Source organism: Carcharodon carcharias, chromosome 17 (assembly GCF_017639515.1).
Source record: "Carcharodon carcharias isolate sCarCar2 chromosome 17, sCarCar2.pri, whole genome shotgun sequence".
NCBI classification, from domain to species: Eukaryota; Metazoa; Chordata; class Chondrichthyes; order Lamniformes; family Lamnidae; genus Carcharodon; species Carcharodon carcharias.
In genome coordinates, this window is record NC_054483.1 from 116,872,490 (window position 1) to 116,896,617 (window position 24,128).

The window sequence follows — 24,128 nt, forward strand, 5'->3', positions numbered from 1 at the left end:
ACCATTGACCAGAAACTGAACTGGACTAGCCATATAAATACTGTGACTACAAGAGCAGGTCAAAGGCTAGGAATCCTGTGGCGCATAACTCACCTCCTAACTCCCCAAAGCCCATCCACCATCTACAAGGCACAAGTCAGGAATGTGCTGGAATACTCCCCACTTGCCTGGATGAGTGCAGCTCCCACAATATTCAAGAAGCTTGACACCATCCAGGACAAAGCAGCCCCGCTTGATTGGCACCCCATCCAAAAACATTCAGTCCCTCCACCACTGACGCACAGTAGCCGCAGTGTGTGTACCATCTACAAGATGCATTGCAGGAATTCACCATGGGTCCTTAGAAAGCACATTCCAAACCCACAACCACTACCATCTAGAAGGACAAGGACAGCAGACACATGGGAACACCACCATCTGCAAGTTCCCTTCCAGCCCACTCATTATCCTGACTTGGAAATATATCGCTGTTCCTTCACTGTCACTGGGTCAAAATCCTGGAATTCCCTCCCGAACAGCACTGTGGGTGTATCCACATCACATGGACTGCAGCAGTTTGAGAAGGCAGTTCATCACATGCCCTTCTCAAGGGCAAGTACGGATGGGCAACACCCACATCCCATGAATGAATAAACCAAAAACTGAGGATCATGCCTCAGTGCTCTGCCACTGTGTCCAAAGTTTAAAAGTAAAGCTGAAAACAGGAAACATCCCTCCAGCCCTCTCACCACCTCACATAGTCCCCATGACCCATGCCACCCCATGCCCCCCACGCACCCATTCCCATAACCTTTCTGCCCTCCATTCCAAACTATGCCCCTCCACCCACCCCATGGCCTTTTTATAGCTCCTTTGCCAACCTATGCCTTGCACCCAGCCCCCATAGTCCTTTGCAGACTTAGTGCCAACTCATGCCAACCCATGCCCCCATGCACATCCTTTGCCCTTACAGCTATCACCTAGTATCCACCATGAGCAGACCTAAAGACCCATGCAGAGATGAGATTAAATAAAGTTCTATAAAATAAAGTTCTAAGTGTCTATTGCAGACGTCACTATATTAAAAAATACTCTCATTCATAAAAAAAACTATTTACTACATCTACATTCCCTCAGCTAAATAAAGCCTAATAACAACAAACATTTCATTCAAGTGCATAATCCTTTATAACAACAAGCATTGGGATTTATAGTCCCAAATTAAGGCATCAATAACCACTTTTAACTGCGAATCAAAGCTGACAGTTTTGACAGATCCTTTTAACAGTTTTGACAGTTGGATTTGACAGTTCCAGTGAGCTTGATGGGAATGAGTTTATGCACTTTTTATGCACATTTATGCCTAGTTTTAATAATTCTAAAGGGCACCTGTCCTACCCCAAAGGGCATCTTACCGCCTCCAAGGTTGTCACGAGACCAACTCCAAAGAGATACCTTACCTCTCCAAAGGCTATCCAAATGAAACCACAAAGTACAGACCTGCTCTTACCTGGTCGAATCTGCACACGTCGGGTTTCACGCTCCTGGGCAGAATTTTCTGCCTGTCCGGCGGGCGGGCTAGACCCAATCTCCAGCGGGCAGGGAGCTGATCCCTGCCGCCATTTTACATGGGCGGGCCAATTAAGGCCTGCCCAGTGTGACATCCAACAGGAAGTGCTATGCTCTTCCTTTGCGAGTGGGGTGGGATTCCCTAAAAGTGAGAGTGCGCTCATTCACACATGCACATGAAAGAGCTCACATCTCCCTGAGGCTAAGTGCTGCCTCAGGGAGACCACTGATAGGTTTAAAAACATTAAAAGTAGAGAGAAAAAAAAATTTTTAACATGTCCCCCTCATGTGACAGTGTCACACGAGATGGGACATGTTCATAAATTACACTAAAACTTTCTTAAACTTTTTAAATCCCTACATGAAACCTCCTCCTGCCAGTGGATGAGGTTTCATGTTTTTTCTATTTGCCACTGAGGCTCCTGGCCTGCCCACTAACCTTAAGGTTGGACGGGCAGGTCCTTTAATTGTTTTAATCATCTTGTCAATGGCCTCAATTGGCCATTGACAGGTCGGCGGACCCGCAGCTGATTTTGCTGCACCCTCGCCTTCCTGAAAATTTAAATGGGGCGCGGTGATGTCGGGGGATTCCCCCCAACGTCATCCCGCGTCATTTTGCACTTCAGCGAGCGGACCCCACCCCCTGCTCGCCGACGGCAAAATTCAACCCCTGAAATACCAAAATCCCACTTCAGTGGAGGCAGCAGATGATTTCAATTTAATGAGTGAAAGCCAGCTGCCTCCATAAACTGTGCATGCAACATGCCCCGCCCCATTGACACCCGCGCAAAAAATTGGAAGTGGCGGGTTCGCAGGCAGGACTTATGATTTTCAGCCACTTCAGCCATTTTGGCCACTATGGAGCGCCTCCACGTTGTGGCTAAAACCTGGGCCAGAGTCTTTGTTACAGCTTTGCCGACAGCTATGAAGTGATGACCTGTGTCACAGGGCTCCCATTAGCAGACTGCAGAGTAAGTTAAGAGAGGAGAAAATAATAAAGGTGTACCATTGCAAATCTGCACTCTATAAAAATGCTCTTGATTATAATTGTACAATATACTTACATGCATATAGAAGTAGAATAAGGTATGAACAGGAATGAACTTACAATTCAACTTAGCTGGGGAAGGACTACAGGCTTTTCTTTTAGCAGCACTTTGGTAACTGTACATTTGGTGATGACATGAATGTGGAAAGATCTCACGCTAATGTTTTTCCCTCAGATTTTAGACATGGTGATCCATGCACTTAATCAGAATCGGGTTCAGTTTGAGCTAAAGCCTGGTATTCAGATCATCGTTTCGACTGCTCATCTTACTTTAGGTAAGTGTGCCATTTCTGCAGGATACCATCAAATATTAACTTTTACTGTGTTCTTTGCAGACTGGCAAAGTTAGCCTCTGAAGCCAAGGCTTCTAACAAAATAATTGATAAAAAAATGAGCACCTTGTAGGACCTATAACTTAAATCGAGTTTCCGAAAGCAGTATTTAGGCAATAATTCTATGCTTCAGGATATTATTGTTAATTATTTAAACTGAAACCTGTTCTTTTGTTTTTTTTTATTTTGACCCTAATTCAACAATCCTTCTTTCACTCAAATAGTTCCATCAGTGATAATGAGACATTTCTCAAAATAAAATCCCTTTGCTTCTTTGGACTTTAGGTAGGCGTGCTGATTTTGCTCCTTTTCGGCTTACCCTGTAACACTGAAACAAGCACAACTCAAATATTAAGAGTAGCTTTATTACTGTAAAATGGAGCCTAAACTACAGGAAGAACGGGAGTGGCTTTACTAACATAATAACCCTAAACTACAGGGGGCTGAAATAAGTCTTTGCCATCAGCACAAGACTGACTTGTAGTCAATCACCAATTGATATTTCACCACACCTGGCCTTCCAACTGACGCTCACGGAATGACAACTCAAACATTCTTGCCTCATTTTTGAAATTAAAAACCTTGGCAATATTTTCCAAGTCATTGGAAAATAAAAATTGTTGTGGTGAAAAATCAGATGCCAAATTGCTATGGGTCCATTTTGCACTGATTGCAATTCCCCCCACCCCTCGAGGGGTGTTAGCAACAACTGAACTAGGCTTTAAAAACAAAAAAACTGCGGATGCTGGAAATCCAAAACAAAAACAAAATTACCTGGAAGAACTCAGCAGGTCTGGCAGCATCGGCGGAGAAGAAAAGAGTTGACGTTTCGAGTCCTCATGACCCTTCGACAGAACTTGAGTTCGAGTCCAAGAAAGAGTTGAAATATAAGCTGGTTTAAGGTGTGTGTGTGGGGGCGGAGAGAGAGAGAGAGAGAGAGAGGTGGAGTGGGGGTGTGGTTGTAGGGACAAACAAGCAGTGATAGAAGCAGATCATCAAAAGATGTCAACAACAATAATACAAAACAACACATAGGTGTTAAAGTTAAAGTTGGTGATATTATCTAAACGAATGTGCTAATTAAGAATGGATGGTAGGGCACTCAAGGTATAGCTCTCGTGGGGGTGTTCAGTCCGGACTGAATATTGAATTCAACAACTTTAGGTCGTGAGCTCCCTCCCCCATCCCCACCCCCTTTCTGTTTCCCCCTTCCTTTTTTTTCCAATAATTATAAAGATTTTCCTTTTCCCACCTATTTCCATTATATAAAAAAAACCCACTAGAGCTATACCTTGAGTGCCCTACCATCCCTTCTTAATTAGCACATTTGTTTAGATAATATCACCAACTTTAACTTTAACACCTATGTGTTCTATTTTACTATTGTCGTTGACATCTTTTGATGATCTGCTTCTATCACTGCTTGTTTGTCCCTACAACCACACCCCCCCCCCGCCCCCACCTCTCTCTCTCTCTCTATCTCTCCGCCCCCCACACACACACCTTAAACCAGCTTATATTTCAACTCTTTCTTGGACTCGAACTCAAGTTCTGTCGAAGGGTCATGAGGACTTGAAACATCAACTCTTTTCTTCTCCGCCGATGCTGCCAGACCTGCTGAGTTTTTCCAGGTAATTCTGTTTTTGTTTTGAATTAGGCTTTACTTTTACTGTAATTAAAATGAAGCCATTTAGCTTAATTCCTTTCCCTGTATGGCCCTTTCCCCAGCCCCGTCCCTTTTTTTGTTGCACCATTTTCTAGTAATTAAGACTATTAAAACACCATTAAAATTGAATACATTTGAATGAACAAGCCCTAATTTTTTCTCGCACATTTGTTGGGTATTTATCATGTAAGTACCCATTAGACCATAAGATGTAGGAGCAGAAGTAGGCCATTCGGCCCATCAAGTCCACTCTGCTATTCGATGAGATCATGGCTGATTTAATAATCCTCAACTCCACTTTCCTGTCTTTTCCCCATAACCCTTGATTCCCCTACTGATTAAAAACCTGTCTATCTCAGCCTTGTATATACTTAACGACCCAGTCTCTACAGCCCTCTGCGGTAAAGAATTCCACAGATTCACCACCCACCATGAGAAGATATTCCTCCTCATCTCTGTCTTAAATGGGTGACCCCTTACTCTGAGATTATGGCCTCTGGTCCTCGACTCTCTCACAAGGGGTAAACAACCTCTCAGGTTCTACCTTGTCAAGCCCCCTAAGAATCTTAAATGTTTCACCTTATTGGTGAGGGCTTCTCATTCTTCTAAACTCCAATGAGTACAGGCCCAACCTAGTCAACCTCTCCTCGTAAGAAATTCCCTCCAAAACCGGGATCAACCTAGTGAACTATGGTTATGGTCTTTATGGTCTTATGTAAGAACCCCAAATTCACAGCTTTGCATGATTTCAATGCTCAGTCTCTCAGTCAGTGATGCTTCTGGAGGAGCAGGGAAACTCAAACCACAACTTCTTCATTTCCACATTTAACTGTCCATGTGCTATCACAAGGAGTTGCGGCAGTGTAATAACAGTGATCGCTGATCGCTTCACCATTATTTTTACTACAAGATCCTGGTAAATGTAAAATTCTTGCTTCCTTTCCACTTCTTCCTGGCTCCTGGCATCCATTTGGAAGAAAGAAGCAGCTTTAAAACAGATTGGAGCTGATTGGTTGAAAAGAGATCATGTTGAAGGAGCTCATTTTTGAGAACCAGAGGAGTGAAAATTGAGACAGCCACATTATTAGGGCATAATCATGTCAGCCTTTAGCCTATTGGCCAGTAGCTGATGACTGGATATAGCCGTCACTGGCTAATGCGTCTTAACTCTTCCCTGACCTTCCTATTTATGGGAGTACTGAAGACCACTCTAAAGGAACTCTTCCAGTATTCTCTAATTCATATCCTCCCGTCACAAAATAGACCTCATCCCTGATTCTGGAGCACTTTTCCAAGGAGAAATCGAGTAACGGGCTGAATGGAGTTCCAAGCTTATTGAAAAGCATGCTTGGTTGTAGCTCGTGCCATGTGATTGGGCTGCAGTTGTTATTGGAGACCAGATCTGGTGTTGCCATTTCTGGGACTCAATGGCAGGGCATCTCAAGAAGCAAGAACAGATCACGTAACTATAAATGGATGTCACAGATGGTTACAGTATTTGTCTCATACTCATTTTGTTTGGCCGTGTTTCTTTCCTTAACTGTTGCATCCATTTTCTGCGGTGATCTGGTTACGTATGCCTTTCCTATAGCAAGCTCCTGGCACTCCTGTAGAGGCTCTCCTTGTTTCCTTGCCAACCCGATTTCAATTCCCAACTGGGTTTGGGCCACCTGAATCCAGAGTCCAACTAACGATTGCCTTTGCCAATTGAAAAGGTGAGGAGCAGGAGGTTTAGGGGGGATGTGAGGATAAACCTTTTTACCCAGAGGGTGGTGAGGGTCTGGAATGCGCTGCCTGGGAGGGTGGTGGAGGCGGGTTGCCTCACATCCTTTAAAAAGTACCTGGATGAGCACTTGGCACGTCATAACATTCAAGGCTATGGGCCAATTGCTGGTAAATGGGATTAAGCAGGTAGGTCAGGTGTTTCTCACATGTCGGTGCAGACTCGATGGGCCGAAGGGCCTCTTCTGCACTGTGTGATTCTGTGATTCTGTGCAAAGAAAATTAATAGAGTTATTACAAGTGCAGTGATGAGTGTCTTAAGAATTAATCCAAATGCTTCTTCCTGTTTGATACTTCTCTGAGAGGCATTCACAGTTGTATAAGATGTATATATCAACTTCTCTTTTCTCGCAGCCCCTCTCGTGGATTCTAGCCCAGGACACAGTGGCTCTGCATTGTTGATGCTGTTATCTTTGGCCTTTGTTGGCTTAGCTGTTTTTGTAATATACAAGTTTAAAAGGTAAGTATTGCTGTGTGTGGTACTTCAGTAAGTGCTGTCTTGTTTAAATAGATTATTTTGGAATACTGCTTCCCCAGCATAGCTTTGAAAAAGTTAAGATTGCACAAAATAGTGATGTAATTGGGAGTTTTTCTGTCTCATTAAATGGTAGGTGCACTAATCGCTACAGCTTCCTCTATTTACTAAAATACATAATTGATAATATTTTTTAAGAAAGTTAATTGATAGCTATGACTCTTTTGCTGAAGGGTTTGTAATGTAGAAGATGCAGCGCAAAAAAAAAATGACCAAAAATATGCATTTTAATTAACACATTTTGTATTTTTATTTTTCTGTGCTTTTGGGATGTCACCTTTACCACCTGCGTGTTTAGCATCACTTGGAAGGAGCACAGATAATAAAATCTGCTGCGGAGCATCCCTCTACTCCTTCCAGAACCCGCCTGATTTTTCTGGCACTGAAATTAACATCAGGAAAGTCAGGTGGGTTTTTTTGTACTATCCTGTCCGCCAGATGTTTTTCTTCTGCGCAGGCGATGCTCAAAACACCCAGATGGTAAGGATGAACATCGACCTGTTTTGTGACGTGAAATTGTTTCAAATCCCATTGCCTGTGATGTAAAACAATTATAGTGGAGGGCCTCTACCTCAGCTGAACATTCCAAGATATTGTCTCTTGCTTTGCTGTCACATCTGACTGGACTGACTTTACTAACCTCACCTCGAATCTAACCCCCTCCTTCCTGTGAATGAATGGTGTCCCAAGCTGGCTCGTGTGACCGCCCAGCCTTTCCCTCAGCTCATGTGACCATTCCAGCCCCACCTACCCCCACCCTCTCATCAAACACGTAACCAAGAGGGCAATGCTCTTGCAAGGGTTGGGAATTGCCAACTTTAGGGCCTCATATAATTATTATAATGGAATTCCTGATGATTCACTAAAAGATCCGACAATTTTTTTCCTATGACCTCCATCCTAATTATCTTTATTATAAATTAATCCCAGGAGTTGACTAAAGAAATTGCCCTGCACCTGATGGATGGGAGCATGTTATTATCAATAGTATAATGAATCATTTAATGCAGTAATGGAGCCCTCAAACAGTGACTGGCATATTCCAGATTTACTAATGCAGGAAGAGAAGGAGACAGCAAATTCTCATTACTAATAATCATTAACAAAGCAGCAGGGATGATGAATATCTGCGTGGTTCCTATTTTTTGTGCAGAGAGCATTTTGAACTACAGAGAAGCTATTTAAAAGGCTGGGGAGAGATTTTGCTTGGCGCTGGGAGTAGTATATTAGCATGGATAGAGGATTGGTTAACTAATAGAAGAGAGAGAGTTGGGAATAAGGGGGGCATTTTCAGGATGGCAACCTGTAACTAGTGGAATGCCACAGGGATCAGTGCTGGGGCCACAATTATTTACAAGATATTTGAATGACTTGGACGAGGGAAGTGAATGTGCTATCGCCAAGTTTGCGGATGACACAAAAATAGGTGGGAAGGCAAGTGGTGAGGGTGACACAATGGGCAGGGTTTTCCACACCCACCCACTACCATGATCTTCTGGTCCCACCGCAAGTCAATGGACTCCTGACTGGGGCACCTCCTCACCCACAGCGGCTCCCACCTGCGATGGGACTGGAAAATCCCGGACACAGAGTCTACAGAGGGATATAGACAGGGTAAGCGAGTGGGCAAAAACTTGGCAGATGGAATATAATGTGGTTATACACTTTGGCAAGAAGAACCGAGGAGCTGAATATTATTTACATGGAGAAAGACTGAAGAAAGCTGCAGCACAGAGGGATTTAGGGATCCTCATGCATGAATGCCATAAAACTAACATACACGTTCAGCAGGTAATAGGGAAGGCAAATATAATGTTGGCCTTCATTTCAAAGGGAATGGAGTATAAAAATAGGGAAGTCTTGCTAGAACTATACTAGGCACTAGTTAGAACACATCTAGAATACTGTGAACAGTTTTGTTCCCCTTATCTAAGGAAAGATATACTAGACATTGGAGGCAGTCCAGAGAAGGTTCACCAGGTTGATCCCAGGAATGGAGGGATTTTCTTATGAGGAGAGATTGAGTAGGTTGGGCCTGTACTCATTGGAGTTTAGAAGAATGAGAGGAGACTTTATTGAAACATTTAAGGTTCTTAGGGAGCTTGACAGAGTAGATGCTGAGAGCTTCTTTCCCCTTGTGGGAGAGTCGAAGACTAGAGGGCATAATCTCAGAGTAAGGGTCACCCATTTAAGACAGAGATGAGGAGGAATTTCTTCTCTCAGAGGGTGATGAATCTGTGGAATTCTTTACTGCACAGAGCTGTACACGCTAGGTCATTAAGTATATTCAAGGCTGAGATAGACAGATTTTTAATCAGTGAGGGAACTAAGGGTTATGGGGAAAAGGCAGGAAAGTGGAGTTGGGGATTATCAAATCAGCCATGATCTTATTGAATGGCGGAGGAGGCTCGATGGGCTGAATGGCCTACTTCTGCTCCTACGTCTTATGGTCTTCTTTCGATTGTTGGCAGTGGATATTGAAACACGGACAGGTCAGCTTCTACACCAATGAGAAATCTACTCCATTTTCTTTCTGTTCATTTAAATAAAAGTAACACTTTGCTTGTGTGATTTCTGACCTAACTAACTTCCCTGTATTGAATGCACTCAAGTGATTCAATGTACCTGAGTGTGCAGACCTTAGAAACTCTCCCTGACACATTTGTTGCAGCTTTTGAAAACTTACCTTTGGATAAAATAAAATAGGGATCTTTTTAACTTTTGATGGGAGTGTACAAGCGGTGATGGTGGATTGACCACCCATTACACATATTATTGTCAACCCTGGCTGGGGCTTTTATTATATGAGCTCCCTTATCCAACCACCCTGCCCCTAGGCTCCCACACTGCCCACCCAACATGTCCATCCTCACATAGCACTGCCTTCCCACACCAAGGGGGAAAAAAGCAATCTCTTTGTTGCTCCAATGCATGATTCCTGACTCTCAGGTCAAACAAACCTGTTCCCACCATCTCCAATATTTTATACCTATTTTGCTTTTAAGCGCGCTGATTATTTTTCTCCTGCATTAGCGTCTTAGAGATTTATCTTCAATTCCAGGAGAGCCCAGCTCAATCCTGGAAACTGGTAACAACAAGATTTGCAACCCCAAGTTTACATGTCACTCTCGACTCTAGTTTCAATTGGCCATTGTACATTATCAGCAAACAGTAAACTCGTCTCCTGTGTGGCTAGTGTACTATTGCACCAAATTTTACTTGGAACATACAGCACAGAAACAGGCCGTTCAGCCCTACCAATCTGTGCTAAGGTTTATACTCCAGTGAGCCTCCTCTCTTTTTTTGCATCTCAGAATGATTTTCACTCAGGAATGCACGGGGCTTTTGCCTTATGTGTGTTTCCAGAGGCTGGAGCTGATCTACACCCTATAGTTGACATCCCACCATAACATAGATTGCAGAGGATTGAAATTAGCATGTTTTTACTTCCCCAAACAAGCCAAGCTGCTCATGTCAAAACTTGCGGCTGCTTCTAATTTTGCTGAGTCCAATGCAGCACCGAGCTTTTGTCTTCACAACTGGGCCCAGTTTTAAATCACTTCCTACATTGGGGGATTGGCGACTCTTGCTACCCACAAAATCTCAGTTATTATAGGTGGCATCAGTGCTGCGTTGTTACTATGTAGGACGCTGTCCGTTGCTAGTAACTGGTTAATAAGTCAGACACTGTGAGTTGTCCGTAACCTGTCTGTATAATGCTTTGAATTGTCAGCAACTTGTTTGTATCTCTTTAGTTTACCATTTTGACAAAGACATTAAGTTATTTATCTTAAATACTATGAGGGGAAGTCATTATCTGAGCCAAGTGGTATCTGAGCCCATAATGCAAAGCCCAGTGCTACAGCGAACTGTGAACAGTGACTATTTTGTACATTTTTTTAATGGAAAGAAGTCAATGCATTGATGCATTCACTACTAAAATTGCACAGCACAGATTCAACCTATTAACATTTTTAATTGTGTTACATTGTTGCTTATACTTAATGACCCAAGTAAAACATGGTTGAAATTAGTGAAGAACTACAGTAAAAATTCCAATCATAGCAATGGAACTTGCTGGGTGTAGCTGTGAAGGGATTGCAAACTACAAACCTGAAGCAACTCGCCAGGTACAGGTTAGAGGGTCGATGTGGAGAGAATGGTTCCATGTGTGGAAGAATCCAAACTAGAGGGCACAAAAACAGGATAGTTACTAATAAACTCAAAAGGAAAAGAAGGAGAAATGTCTTTCCTCAGGGAGTGGATGGAATATGGTACCCACTACCAAAGGAGGCAGTTGAGATGGATAGCTGAGATGTTTTCAAAAGGAAACTAGGCAAGAACATGAGAGCAAAGGGAACAAAAAGTTAAGTTGAACACCTGAGATGGAAAAAGGGAGGAGGCTCACTGGAGTATAAACATTAGCTCAGATACGTAGGGCTGAATGGCCTGTTTCTGTGCTGTATGTTCCAAGTAAAATTCTAGGTAATTCGAAGGGATTTGCTGGGTGCAAGTGTGAAGATGAAATGTCTAATAACCTCACTCTAGCTTCCAAAACTCGTACAATAGCCAGCGTTCGGAAACTATAATCATGACATTAAATGGCATTTTAACTTATCTATGATTAAACTCCTCTTTTCTATAACACATTAAAATGCAGAAACTTTTAATGTAGCATGTCACTAACACCTTCGTCATCAATATGAGCTTTCTACCTAATAATTTCATTTCCTAATGAATAGTAACAGAAGATTGTTAGCCCATATTGTTCATGCCTGAGTTCAAATGTACAAAGACTCAGGGAGGTGTGAGGTATTTTACACCTGAGGATTCAAAACCGTGACTGGATCTTCACACTTACCTTATTGAGAAAACGAAACCAAAAAGCTAATGAATTTTTAATTTAGCCCATCACTGAAATATATGCATGTGTCGTTTTTTTTGTTGCTTTATTTTTATTCAATCTTTCAGGCCCAGAAGAATTTAAAAGAAACTTTCTTCCTCTTTAGTTCAGCCATCATATACAATCTATCCCCCAGGGAGAAAATCCACTTGGAGACACTGCAGACTTGTCCCATGAACCATCTTCCTTATATATAAAGTCCCATTCTTGACTGCAACCTTCATCACTTTTCCAGATCTCTGTTGTCTCCCCTATCAGTTATGATATGGTACGTGTGCTCTGCCTGAAGGCAGAACCTTGGCTCATTGTCTGCTGATGCTTCATCCTGAGCCGATTTCTTGGCAGCTTTTGTCAGCCGTGATTTTGTCACTGCCTTCCGCTCTCAGGGGCAGAACAAGGAGGCAGGTCCCAAGTCTACCTCAGCCAGAATGGGAATTAAACCCACACTGTCAGTATTATTCTGAATCACACACTAGCCACCTAACCAGCTGAGCTAACCGGCCCAAAAGGTTCAAATCGCTATCTTCCCAGTTTTGTGTTAGATTCATCACAGAAGTGAAAACCGTTAATGTTAGCTTGAATTGGCCAGTAACAATGAGGCAGGTAGTAAAATGCCATATTCGCAAAGTGAATGGCAAAACTGGGACAGCAAGCTTTGGATGCTGGCATCTGCTCATCACCTTAGTTGCAATGCCATTTACATGTAAGTAACAGCAAGAGCCATTAATTTCATCATTATTTTTACAGCAAGTTATAGCCCCTTACAGCCGGCCTCTCCCAGTTCTATCCTAACCAACTTCTTTTTGATGCTGCCTTCTAAATGGAAGGATATTTATCCTTCCAACTGACTGAATAGTGTCTTTCTTGCATCCCAATTTCTGAAGAGTGAATCCTGCTCAAAATTTAACACAAGGTGCTGGATTTTTCCTGCAGTTGGGAAGACTCTGTGGGGCATTAAAAATGGCAGGACCTGGATGCGGAAGACTCTGCCCTATTTCCGACAGATCAAATTTTTTGCCGATGGGGAAGGGGGCACAAGTCAGACGCAGGAAACACAAACTCAGCAGGGATTTTGGAACTAGTGCTAAGTTCAAACGGATGCCATTTCGGTTGTACCAAGGGCCTTACCCCACAGCACAGGAGTCACAAATATATGGAGTAGATGTAAACATTCTTGAAGGGTGGCTAAGGTATGTTTAGGTGTCAACATCTGAAATTTTATAAATCACTCACTCTTTAAATATTAAAAGAAACAGGATTAAACTGTCAGTGAGAGATTAAAACAAAACCTGAGACTGCTTTGATTGACAGGCAACTTGGTATAGGTTGGAAAAAAAAAATCATCTGTTAGTATAATTTCCATAGAAGTCTTTGTTGACATTCCCAAGGTAATTATTATGTCATTATGATTGCCTGGTTGAGTTTCAACAGCTACAATTTTCTCAGCAAGGGTTCTGAGCTCACAGCATGATTGACAGTTTCAAGAGACTATTAAAGGATTAACTGCCTCTATGTGACATCTGAATAGAAGTTTGTTTTCATAAAAGGCTAACCACTTCAGGTTGAAAAGCTTTAAATGGGTTCATGAATGGGAGGATTTTTTTCCCAATATCAAGTGTGATTGTTAGATTGTTAGATTTTTTTTTAATCCCCACATGGTTCTTGACGTCTGCCCATGGTGGATACTGGGTGGCAATGGGGAAGGCATGGGATATGAGGGGCCATGAGGGCTATGAGGGGGAATAGGAGTGGGTGGGAGCATGGAGGTACCGTGGGTGGGTGGGTTGGGGGCATGAGAGAGTGTAAGTGGTGAGTGGAGTTCCTAATAGCTTCTAAAACAACTGGATATAGTCCCAGAGAACAAAGGTGGGCCTCCTAATCAGCCTGCCTCCAGACTCAGCTACCCCCTTGGCCACCTACAATCTGTTTCCGGAATCAGTGGGCCCAACTCTATCACATCCCTGCCTCCCTAGAGTGAAAAATGAGGTCTAGTGGAGCCCTTCAAACCAAGGTAGGTCTGCTGAGTCAAGAAATTTGTTAACTCGAGCTACCTGTCTCAGTAATGAAAATCCAGCCCAAGGTCTCAATGCAGCTAGTGCATTCAGAGAATGATTGTTCTGCTAACAAGAATGTCAACACCAAAGTGTTGGTGGAGAACCCTAGCTTTATGTTCTTTGCATAAGCTTCCGTTCACCCCTGGGTCGGTTCCCTCTACAAATCCTCAAATTCCACCACTCCCTCTTCCCCCCCCACTGCCCCATACCATGGCTGGACAAGCAAAGAATTGACTGGTGGTTTGGAACGTTCCTATAAACATTAAAATAAAAAGTATGCATGAAACAAACATCTTTTCAGGCTAATCTGCACAACTGGAAGACCCTCAGGGTTCACCAGAATGCTTACCACACCCTTCCTCACTGACACTGGTTAGCCTGGTCTGCAGGTTTGGTAAGCAGTCCAGTGTTGTCTATATCCAGCCCAGCCAGTTGATTAAGTCTCTGACTGGAACTCAGACTTAACTTAAATGGTTTTCAAACATCGCTTGCCTGGAATATAAACATTGCCTTGGACTGATTGGGCAAATGGTTTGTTTTTGTGAATACAATGAAGGGATTTGACAAATCAGAGTTTATCACACAAGCTCCCAGCCCATTGCACTGGTCCATTCTTCTCTGGGAAAAGAATAACCTCCTGACATTACGTGGAAAGATTCTTCCCACTGATCTCAGAATTACTGGGAATGTGACTTACGTTTATTCCTGTTATTCATTTAATGGGATGTGCGTATCACTGGCAAGGCCAGCATCCATTACTCAGCAGATGTCCGAGGGGGAATATTTGCTGGAGTGGTTGGGGAGGGTTTAAACTAAAATGGCAGTGAGATGGGAACCTATGCAAGGAGTCAGAGGAAGGGGGAATCAAAGACAAGAACAAAAGACAGAAAGGGGAATAAGAAAAGTGATAGAGAAATCAAGGGCAAGAATCAAACAGGGCCTCAGTGAAAAATAGTGGGAATGGGACCAGTAATATTAAAAAGACAAGCCTTAAGGCTTTTGCATTAATGCAAAGAGCATTCACAATAAAGTGGATGAATTAACCGTGTAAATAAATGTAAATAGGTATGATATGGTAAGGATTACGGAGACATGGCTGCAGGGTGACCAGGGATGGGAACTGAACATCCAGGGGTATTCAGTATTTAGGAAGGACAGACAAAGAGGAAAAGGCAGTGGAGTTGCATTGCTGGTTAAGGAGGAAATTAATGCAATAGTGAGGAAAGATATTAGCTCCGACAATGTGGAATCTGTAAGGGTAGAGCTGAAAAACACTAAGGGGCAAAAAACGTTAGTGGGGGTTGTATATAGACCCCCAAACTGTATTGGTGATGTTGGGAATGGCATTAAACAGGAAATTAGAGATGCATGTAATAAAGGAACATCTGTAATTATAGGTGGCTTTAATCTGCATATAGATTGGGCAAATCAAATTAGTAACAATACTGTAGAGGAGGAATTCCTGGAGTGTGTACGGGATGATTTTCTGGACCAATACATTGAGGAACCAACGAGAGAACAGGCCATCTTTGACTGGGTATTGTGTAATGAGAAAGGAATAATTGGCAATCTAGTTGTGCGAGGCCCCTTGGGGATGAGCGACCATAATATGATAAGATTTTTCATCAAGATGGAGAATGACGTGGTTGATTTTTAGACTATGGTCCTGAGTCTTAATCAAGGAAACTACGATGGTATGAGGCACAAGTTGGCTATGATGGATTGGGAAATGTTACTTAAAGGCATGATGGTGGATAGGCAATGGCAAACAGTCAAAGAGCACGTGGCTGAACTGCAACAATTGTTTATTCCTGTCTGGCGAAAAGGTAAAACAGGAAAGGTGGCCAAACCATGGCTTACAAGGGAAATTAGAGATAGTATTAGATCCAAGGAAGAGGCAGACAAATTGGCCAGAAAAAACAACAGACCTGAGGATTGGGAGCAGTTTAGAATTCAGCAAAGGACGACCAAGGGATTGATTAAGAAGGGGAAAATAAAGTACGAGAATAAGCTTGCAGGGAACAGGGAACTGACTGTAAAAGTTTCTATAGGTATGTGAAGAGAGAAAGATTGGTGAAGACAAATGTAGGTTCCTTATCGTCAGAAACAGGGGAATTTATAATGGGGATCAAAGAAATGGCTGACCAACTAAATACATACTTTGGTTCTGTCTTCACAAAGGAGAACACAAATAACATACCAGGAATGTTGGGGAACAGAGGATTTAGTGAGAGGGAAGAACTGTAAGAAATCAGTATTAGTAGGGAAATGGTGTTGCGGAAATTGTTGGGATTGAAGGCCGATAAATCCCCAGGGCCTGGTAATCTGCATCCCAGAGTACTTAAGGACGTGGCCCTAGAAATAGTAGATGCATTGGTGGTCATCTTCTGAGATTCTATAGACTCTGGAACAGTCCCTACAGATTGGAGGGTAGCTAATGTAACCCCATTATTTACAAAAGGAGGTAGAGAGAAAGCAGGGGATTATAGACCAGTCAGCCTGACGTCTGTAGTGGGGAAGAATCTAGAGTCCATTATTAAAGATTTAATAGCTGAGCACTTGGAGAACAGTGGCAGAATCGGACAGAGTCAGCATGGATTTATGAAAGGGAAATCATGCTTGACAAATCAACTGGAATTTTTCGGGGATGTAACTAGTAGAGTTGATGAGGGGGAGCCAGTGGATGTTATTTATTTGGACTTTCAGATGGCTTTCGACAAAGTCCCACATAAGAGATTAGCGTGTAAAATTAAAGTGCATGGGATTGGGGGTAGGGTATTGAGATGGATAGAAAACTAGTTGGCAGACAGGAAACAGAGTAGGAATAAACGGATCTTTTTTAGAATGGCAGGCAGTGACTAGTGGGGTATCGCAGGGACTGGTGCTGGGACCCCAGCTATTCACAATATATATTAATGATTTAGATGAGGGAACTAAATGTAATATCTCCAAATTTGTAGATGACACAAAGCTGGGTGGGAGGGTGAGCTGTGAGGAGGATGCAGAGATGCTTCAGTGTGATTTGGACAAGCTGAGTGAGTGGCAAATGCATGGCAGATGCAATATAATGTGGATAAATGTGAGGTTATCCATTTTGGTAGCAAAAACAGGAAGGCAGATTATTATCTGAATGGCTATAAATTAAGAGAGAGGAATGTGCAACGAGACCTGGGTTTCCTTGTACACCAGTCGCTGAAGGTAAGCATGCAGGTGCTGCAGGGGGTAAAGAAGGCAAATGGTATGTTGGCCTTCATAGCGAGAGGATTCGAGTACAGGAGCAAGGATGTCTTGCTGCAATTATATAGGGCCTTGGTGAGACCACACCTAGAATATTGTGTGAAGTTTTGATCTCCAATATCTGCAGAAGGATGTTCTTGCTATAGAGGGAGTGCAGCGAAGGTTTACCCGACTGATTCCTGGGATGGTGGGACTGACATTTGAGGAGAGATTGAGTTGGTTAGGATTATATGACTGGAGTTCAGAAGAAGGAGGGGGGATCTCATAGAAACCTATAAAATTCTAACAGGACTAGACAGGGTAGATGCAGGGAGGATGTTCCCGATGGTGGGGGAGTCCAGAACCAGAGGTCACAGTCTGAGGATATGGGGTAGACCATTTAGGGCTGAGATGAGGAGAAATTTCTTCACCCAGAGAGTGGTGAGCCTGTGGATTTCACTACCAAAGAACGTAGTTGAGTCCAAAACATTGTATGTTTTCAAGAAGGAGTTAGATATAGCTCTTGGGGTGAAAGGGATCAAAGGATATAGGGAGAAAGCAGGAGCAGGCTATTGAGTTGGATGATCAGCCATGATCATGATGAAGGAACAGGCTCGAAGGGCCAAATGGCCTAGTCCTGCTCCTATTTTCTATGTTTCTATGTTTAATTGTCCTTAAGATGGTGGTGATGAGGCACACTCTTGAACTGCTCCAGTCCATGCGGTGTACATACACCCATTATGTTCGGTCAGGAGTTTCCAGATCTTTACCCATTGACAATGAAGAAGGGTGATGTAGTTCCAAATCAAAATGGTGTGTGGCTTGGAAGGAAACTTGCAGGTGGTGGCATTCTCATCTGTCTCTTACCCTTGTCCTTCCAAGTGGTAGGTTTGGAAGGTGCTATTGAAGAAGTTGGTAAGATGTTGTGTTGCATATTGTAGAAGGTGCACACTGCTGGCACTATGCACTAGTGATGGAGGGAGTGACTATTATAAGGTTGTGGGTGGGATGTGAATAAAATGGGCTCCATTGCCCTGTATGATGTCAAGCTTTTTGAGTGTTGTTGGAGCTGCGCTCATTTAAGCAAGTGGAGCGTATTACATCACACTCTGACTTGTGCCTTGTAGAGGGTGGACAGACTTTAGGGGATCAGGAGGTGAGTTACTCACCACAGAACACCCAGCCTCTGACCTGTTCTTGTCGACACAGTATTTATTCTGGCAGGTCCAGTTCAGTTTCTGGTCAATGGTAACCCCCAGGATGTTTACAGTGGGAAATTTAGCAATAGTAATGCTGTTGCATGTCAAGAGTAGATGATTAAACTCTCTCTCATTGGAAACGGTCATTGCCTGGCACTTGCATGACAGAAATGTTACTTGTCATTTATCAGCCCAATCCTGAATGTTGTCCAGGTCCTGCTGCAAGTGAATATGGACTACTTCATTTTCTGAAGGGTTGCAAATGGTACTGAACACTGCAATGAACATCTCTACTTCTGACCTTATATAGGATGGAAAGTCATTGCTGAAGCAGCAGAAGATGGTTGTGTCAATTGGACAAGTCTTGAAGAACTCCTGAACTCCTGGGCTAAGATGACTTCCATTCTACAACCACAACCATCTTCCTTTGTGCTAAGTGTGACTCCAAACAGTGGAGAGTTTTATCCTCAGTTTCCATTGACTTCCATTTCACTCAGGCTTCCTGGTGGCCAAATGCTGCCTTGATATCAAGGGCAGCCACTTGCACCTTGCCTCTGGAATTCAGCTCTTTGTCCATGTTTTGACCAAGGCTGCATATGTGTTCAGGAGTGGTCCTGACAGAACAAGCTGAGCATCAGTGAGCAGATTATTGCTGAGTAAGTGTCACTTGGTCCCACTATCAATGACACCTGGCATCACTTTGCTGATATAGAGAATAGACTGATGGGGTGGTAATTGACCAGATTGGACTTACCCAACTTTTTGTGGACATGGCATAACTGGCCAGTTTTCCACTTTCTCAGCTAGATAGCAGTGTGGTAGCTGTTTGACCAGAGGTACAGCTAGTTCTGGAGCATGAGCCTTCAGCACCACAGACAGTCATTGGGACCCATGGCCTTTGCAGTGTCCAGTGACTTTAGCTGTTTCTTAGTATCATATGGAGTAAATCCAATTGGCTGAAGACTGGCATCTACGATGCTGGGGACCTCAGGAGAAAGCCAAGATGGATCATCGACTCAGCACTTGGCTGAAAATGGATGCAAACATTTTCATCTCCCTTTTTCTCTGACATGCTGGGTTATCATTTAGGATGGGCACGTTGGTAGAGTCTCCGCCTCCTGTTAGCTCTTTGTTTGCCTCCCATCACTCACAACTAGATGTGGCAGGACTGCAGAGTTTTGATCTTATCCGTTGGTTGTGGGATCACTTAGTTCTGACTCTAACATGCTGCTTCCACTGTTTAGCATGTTGTAGCTTCACCAGGTTGACACCTCGTTTTTAGGTATGCCTGGCGCTGCTCCTGGCAAGCCCTCCTGCACTCCTTATGGAACCAGGGTTGGTCCCTTACATTGATGTAAAAAATAAAGTGAGGGATATGCTGGGCCATGAGGTAACAGACTGGGAACGCTGTTGTAAATGCTTTCAATCTGCTGCTTGTTGCTGGTTTGTTACAGATTGGTGCTCCTGCCATTTATATCCATGCAAGAAATCCCGATGGAAATCCCTGATTTCCCTTGAGATCCACATTTATTTCTGTACAAATTAATGTTAGAACCTTTTGAATCCAGGCCAATTAGGGAAATTAAATATGAAAATTCCTCTCTTTATTGACTGTAGTGCTGAAGGCTCATGCTTCAGAACTAGCTGTATCCCTGGTCGTACAGCTACAACACTGGTATCTACCTGACAAAGTGGAAAGCTGGCCGGTTATGCCCTGTCCACAAAAAGTTGGGTAAGTCCAATCTGGCCAATTACCCTTAGATGGTGGAAATTAGTCCAAGAGAACACTCTAGACTTGATGGATGTGGTACAGTCGCTGCCTCTTGTATATGGTGACCTCTGTCCCAGCCAGAAACATGTCCAGCTCTCAGTTGAAGGAACTCACCAAATCAATATTCACTACCTGAGCTGGCAACCTACTCCAGAGGTCCACAATCCTTTGGGAAAAGAATCACCTCCTGATGTCTAACCTAACTCTGGCCTCACAAAAGCTTTACCAGGAAAACATGAGGACTCGATCCATTTATATCTCGGGCCAATATGTAGAAGACCCTCTTGTGGCTTTCTACAGGATAGTTAACCGTAGCAAGCTGAATGCTTTTGCTATTGGCTCAGTTCGACAGCTTAGCTGTTTGGCATTGGTATCCTCCAATCTGACCTGAAGATCTTGGTCCTTTAATGCTGATTGCCAGTTTTTGTCCAGCTCTGGTATACACCTACTTGTATGTGAAGTTGACCAAATGAGGAACGATGCTTGTATACCATCTCAATTGCAGCTTTTCTCATCCTTTAAATGAATCACAGATTCATAGAATGTTACAGCAGAGAAGAAAGCCATCCGGCCCATCATGCCTGTGCTGGCTCCTTGGTAGAGCTATCCAAATAATCTCACTCCCCTTCTTTTCCTCCATAGTCCTGTACTTTTTTTTCCCTGCAAGCATTTATCCAATTTCCTTTTAAATGTTACTATTGAATTCACTTCTACCATTCCTTCAGGCAGTGCATACAGATCACAACAACTCACCGTGTAAAAGAATGATTCCTTATGTCGCCCCCTTGGTTCTTGTGCCAATCACCTGATATCGGTGTCCTCTGGTCACCAGCCCCTTTGCCACTGGAAACCGATTCTCCTCGTTTACTCCATCAGAACCATTCGTGATTTCGAAAGTCTCTATCAAACCTCCTCTTAACCTTCTCTGCTCTAAGGACAGCAGCCCAGCTTCTCCAGTCTCTCCAAATAACTGAAGTTCTTCCCTGCTGTCATTCTAGTTAATTTTCTCAGCGCCCTCTACAGGATCTTGATATCCTTCCTAAAGCGTGGTGACCAAAATTGAGCACAATGAACCATTTCCCTTACATACAAAGCTCACTACCAACTAACCCCATTTTCTCTTTCCGACATTACTTACCCTTGAAGCTGTTTAATGTTTACTGTGTATGGCTCAGTGTTGCCCCCATTACTTGGAAATCAGCTCATCTGGCAAAAGTGAAGCCTTATATCTGTTAAAGTCACTTGACTCAACTATGGATAAAAGGACACTGTCCCTAGGTTATCTTTGGCTATGTGACAACAGAAGTCCCTTAAGTGGAGGTTAAACATCATTCTATTAATGAAGATGACCATAGTCAAGGTAGGTAATCTAGCATTACTCTATGAGCACTAATCTATACTCAAAGCTGCCTTGACATGCCGCTCATCTGCACTCCCAAAATAATCCTAACTGGAAGAGCATTTTATAGGGGCATTCTGCAACTTCCTCACTAACAAGCTAACACATCTATAAAAAACAGGCTAACACCTGCATATCTAGACTCTGAAACAAAACTTCTTCCGGTGTTTTTTTTTTAATTGGCTGTCTGTCATTTTACACAGGAAGATACCAGGGATTAACGTTTATGCTCAGATGCCCAATGAAAAGGAACAAGAGATGATAAGTCCAGTCAGCCAAATTGAGGGCATCCCCAACATCACCCAAAGTGAATTAACCAGCCCAGAGGAATTCATTGATGATGACCATGACACACAGAATTTAGGTAAATGAAGTAAGATAACAATGAATTCCACACAACACACACACACACACACACACACACACACACACACACAGACATGTGTGCACGTGCAAAAGAAAAACATAGCTTATTTTTTTAGGAATTAGTTTATTTTATATTCAAATTCTGCATCATTTTCCTATCCACCCCTCCCCCATTAAACCTCCGCTGTGAGCCAGTGTTAGGACTTAACTTCAGGCCTCAAGATAATGACTGAACAAAATCTGAGGATAGATGTATTTATAGAGCAGGGTTTCTTTGACCTGTACAATTTTATTAGGGAAAGGGGGTGAGCAGGAACAAATAAGATCCCTTGAACGGCGATGGTAACAGTCAATGAAAATAAGGAAATGTGGACATGTTCATTAATTACTACATCAGGATTCACAGTATGATGGACATCCTAAGGATTGAGTCAGGGACAAGGATTCACTGAAATGAATGTAAGCAAAACAACAACAACAATGAAAATAATGGCGCTAACGAATGATAAATCCCAGGATCAAATGATTTCCATTCCAGTGTTTTAAGGGAAGTAGGTGAGGACATTGCAGATGACCTAACTATAATCTTCCAAAGTTCTCTCACTTTGAAAAGTGTTCCTTTAGAGTGGTAGATTCACTCTACTATTTAAGTAAGGTGAGACTGAGACAGGGAGACCACGGAAATATCGATCAGTTAGCCTAACATCTGTAATTGGGAAATGGCTATAGCCTGTAATGAAGGATGGAGTGACTGAACAGCTTGAAAATTTTCAGCTGATCAGAGAGAGTTATTCGCAAAGAGTAGGTCATGCCTGAGAAACCTGGCTCAAGTGTCCCATCTTGTGCTAAGGCAGTCCCTCGGGATTGAGGGTGACTGAAATAGTGGACAGGGGACTGCCTATGGATGTTATTCACATGGCCTTCCATAATGTCCCTCATAGGATACTGTTAGCTAAATTTGAAGCTCATCGAATTGAGGACAAATTATTAGCAAAATTGGGTGAGTAAAAGACAGAGTAGAGTAATGTGCACTTACTCTAATTAACAGGAGGTATCCTGTTGACAGGAGGATCCCAAGGAAGTGCCGAAGAAGAAGAAGGAGTCATCTCTTCAAAACACTTGAGCCAGGTTTCTCAGGCATGACCTACTCTTTGGTATTCTGCAGGGATCTGCGATAGAGCTTCAATTATTCACTGTATTTATCAACGACTTAGTTGATAGAATAAAAAGCCACATGTCCAAGTTTGCTGATGACACAAAGATAGTTGGCATTGCAAGCAGTGTAAATGGTAGCGTAAAATTACAAATAAATATTAACAGATTAAACAAGTGGATTTCAATGTAAGCTAATGCAAGATCACCCACTTTGGACCTGAAAAGGATAGGACGGGGCACTTTCTAAATGGTGAAAAGCTAGAAACAGAGGAGGTTGAAAGGGATTTGGGGATTCATGTAAATAGACCATGAAAATGTCATGAACAGATACAGAAACTAATCTTTAAGGCCTCTGGAATACTGGCCTTTATATCTGGATGATTAGAATACAAGCAGGTGTAAGTTATGCTACAGCCAAACAAAGCCCCAGTTAGATTATATCTGGGGCAGGATTTTCAGGGTGTTCTACTACGCCACTTGAAGGGCCAATCACGGCCATTTAATGCTCCGAGGAGTGTTCAAAGGTCGGAGGCGAGACTTCTGCCCCTCACTCAGGCAGAAGTCCTGCACCAGAGAGCTGGTAGTCAATATGATCGGCCGGCAGCTCTGTTGTTCCAGCAGCGCCAGTGGCCGCAGTGGCCAGGACAGGAACTACAAGCGGTCCCCAGATTCTAAACCCTGGAGTCCAGCACCAAGTAAGTGTGGGGGGGCCGGGGGGGAGAGTGGGGAGTGGGGGCGGGGGAGATGAGGAGAGGGGTGTGGGGATCTTGATGAAAAGGCCACAGGGGTGGAGGGAACACCTGCAGGGGTGGATCTTGGGGAGTGGCTGCCCGATGTGGAAAGGTGGCCCTTTAGGGAGACCCCCCCCCCCCCCGCCCCCCCACCACACCCCTACTTTCCCACCCATGGTATGAGCAGGGCAACCTGCCAGGCTTCCTCTCACCTCTGAACTCCTCCTGTCATCTTCAAAATTGATGGCCGCAATGGGGAAAACGCGGTCATGTTGCCCAAGTAAAATTTCGGACAGGACAGGGGCGGTGCCAAGTTGGCCACCGGGGGAACTTTATGGGCTCCCCTTCCTGCAAACCAGCCAGCGGGGTGCCATAGGATTCTGCTCCCGGAGTACGGTGAGCAGTTCTGGGCATCATACCTTA

At 43.4% G+C, this 24,128-nt stretch overlaps 1 protein-coding gene across 1 annotated transcript in view; it reads left to right on the forward strand.

Annotated features, from left to right (window-relative positions):
* LOC121289704 (VPS10 domain-containing receptor SorCS1-like) overlaps positions 1–21,825 on the forward strand; it is a 409,049-nt gene extending 387,224 nt beyond the window's left edge. Inside the window, exons 34-36 of the mRNA XM_041209328.1 lie at positions 2,772–2,871; positions 6,731–6,836; positions 21,657–21,825. Coding sequence (XP_041065262.1) covers positions 2,772–2,871; positions 6,731–6,836; positions 21,657–21,825 — 375 coding nt within the window. The remainder of the gene's footprint in view (positions 1–2,771; positions 2,872–6,730; positions 6,837–21,656) is intronic.
* The last annotated feature ends 2,303 nt before the right edge of the window (positions 21,826–24,128 follow it).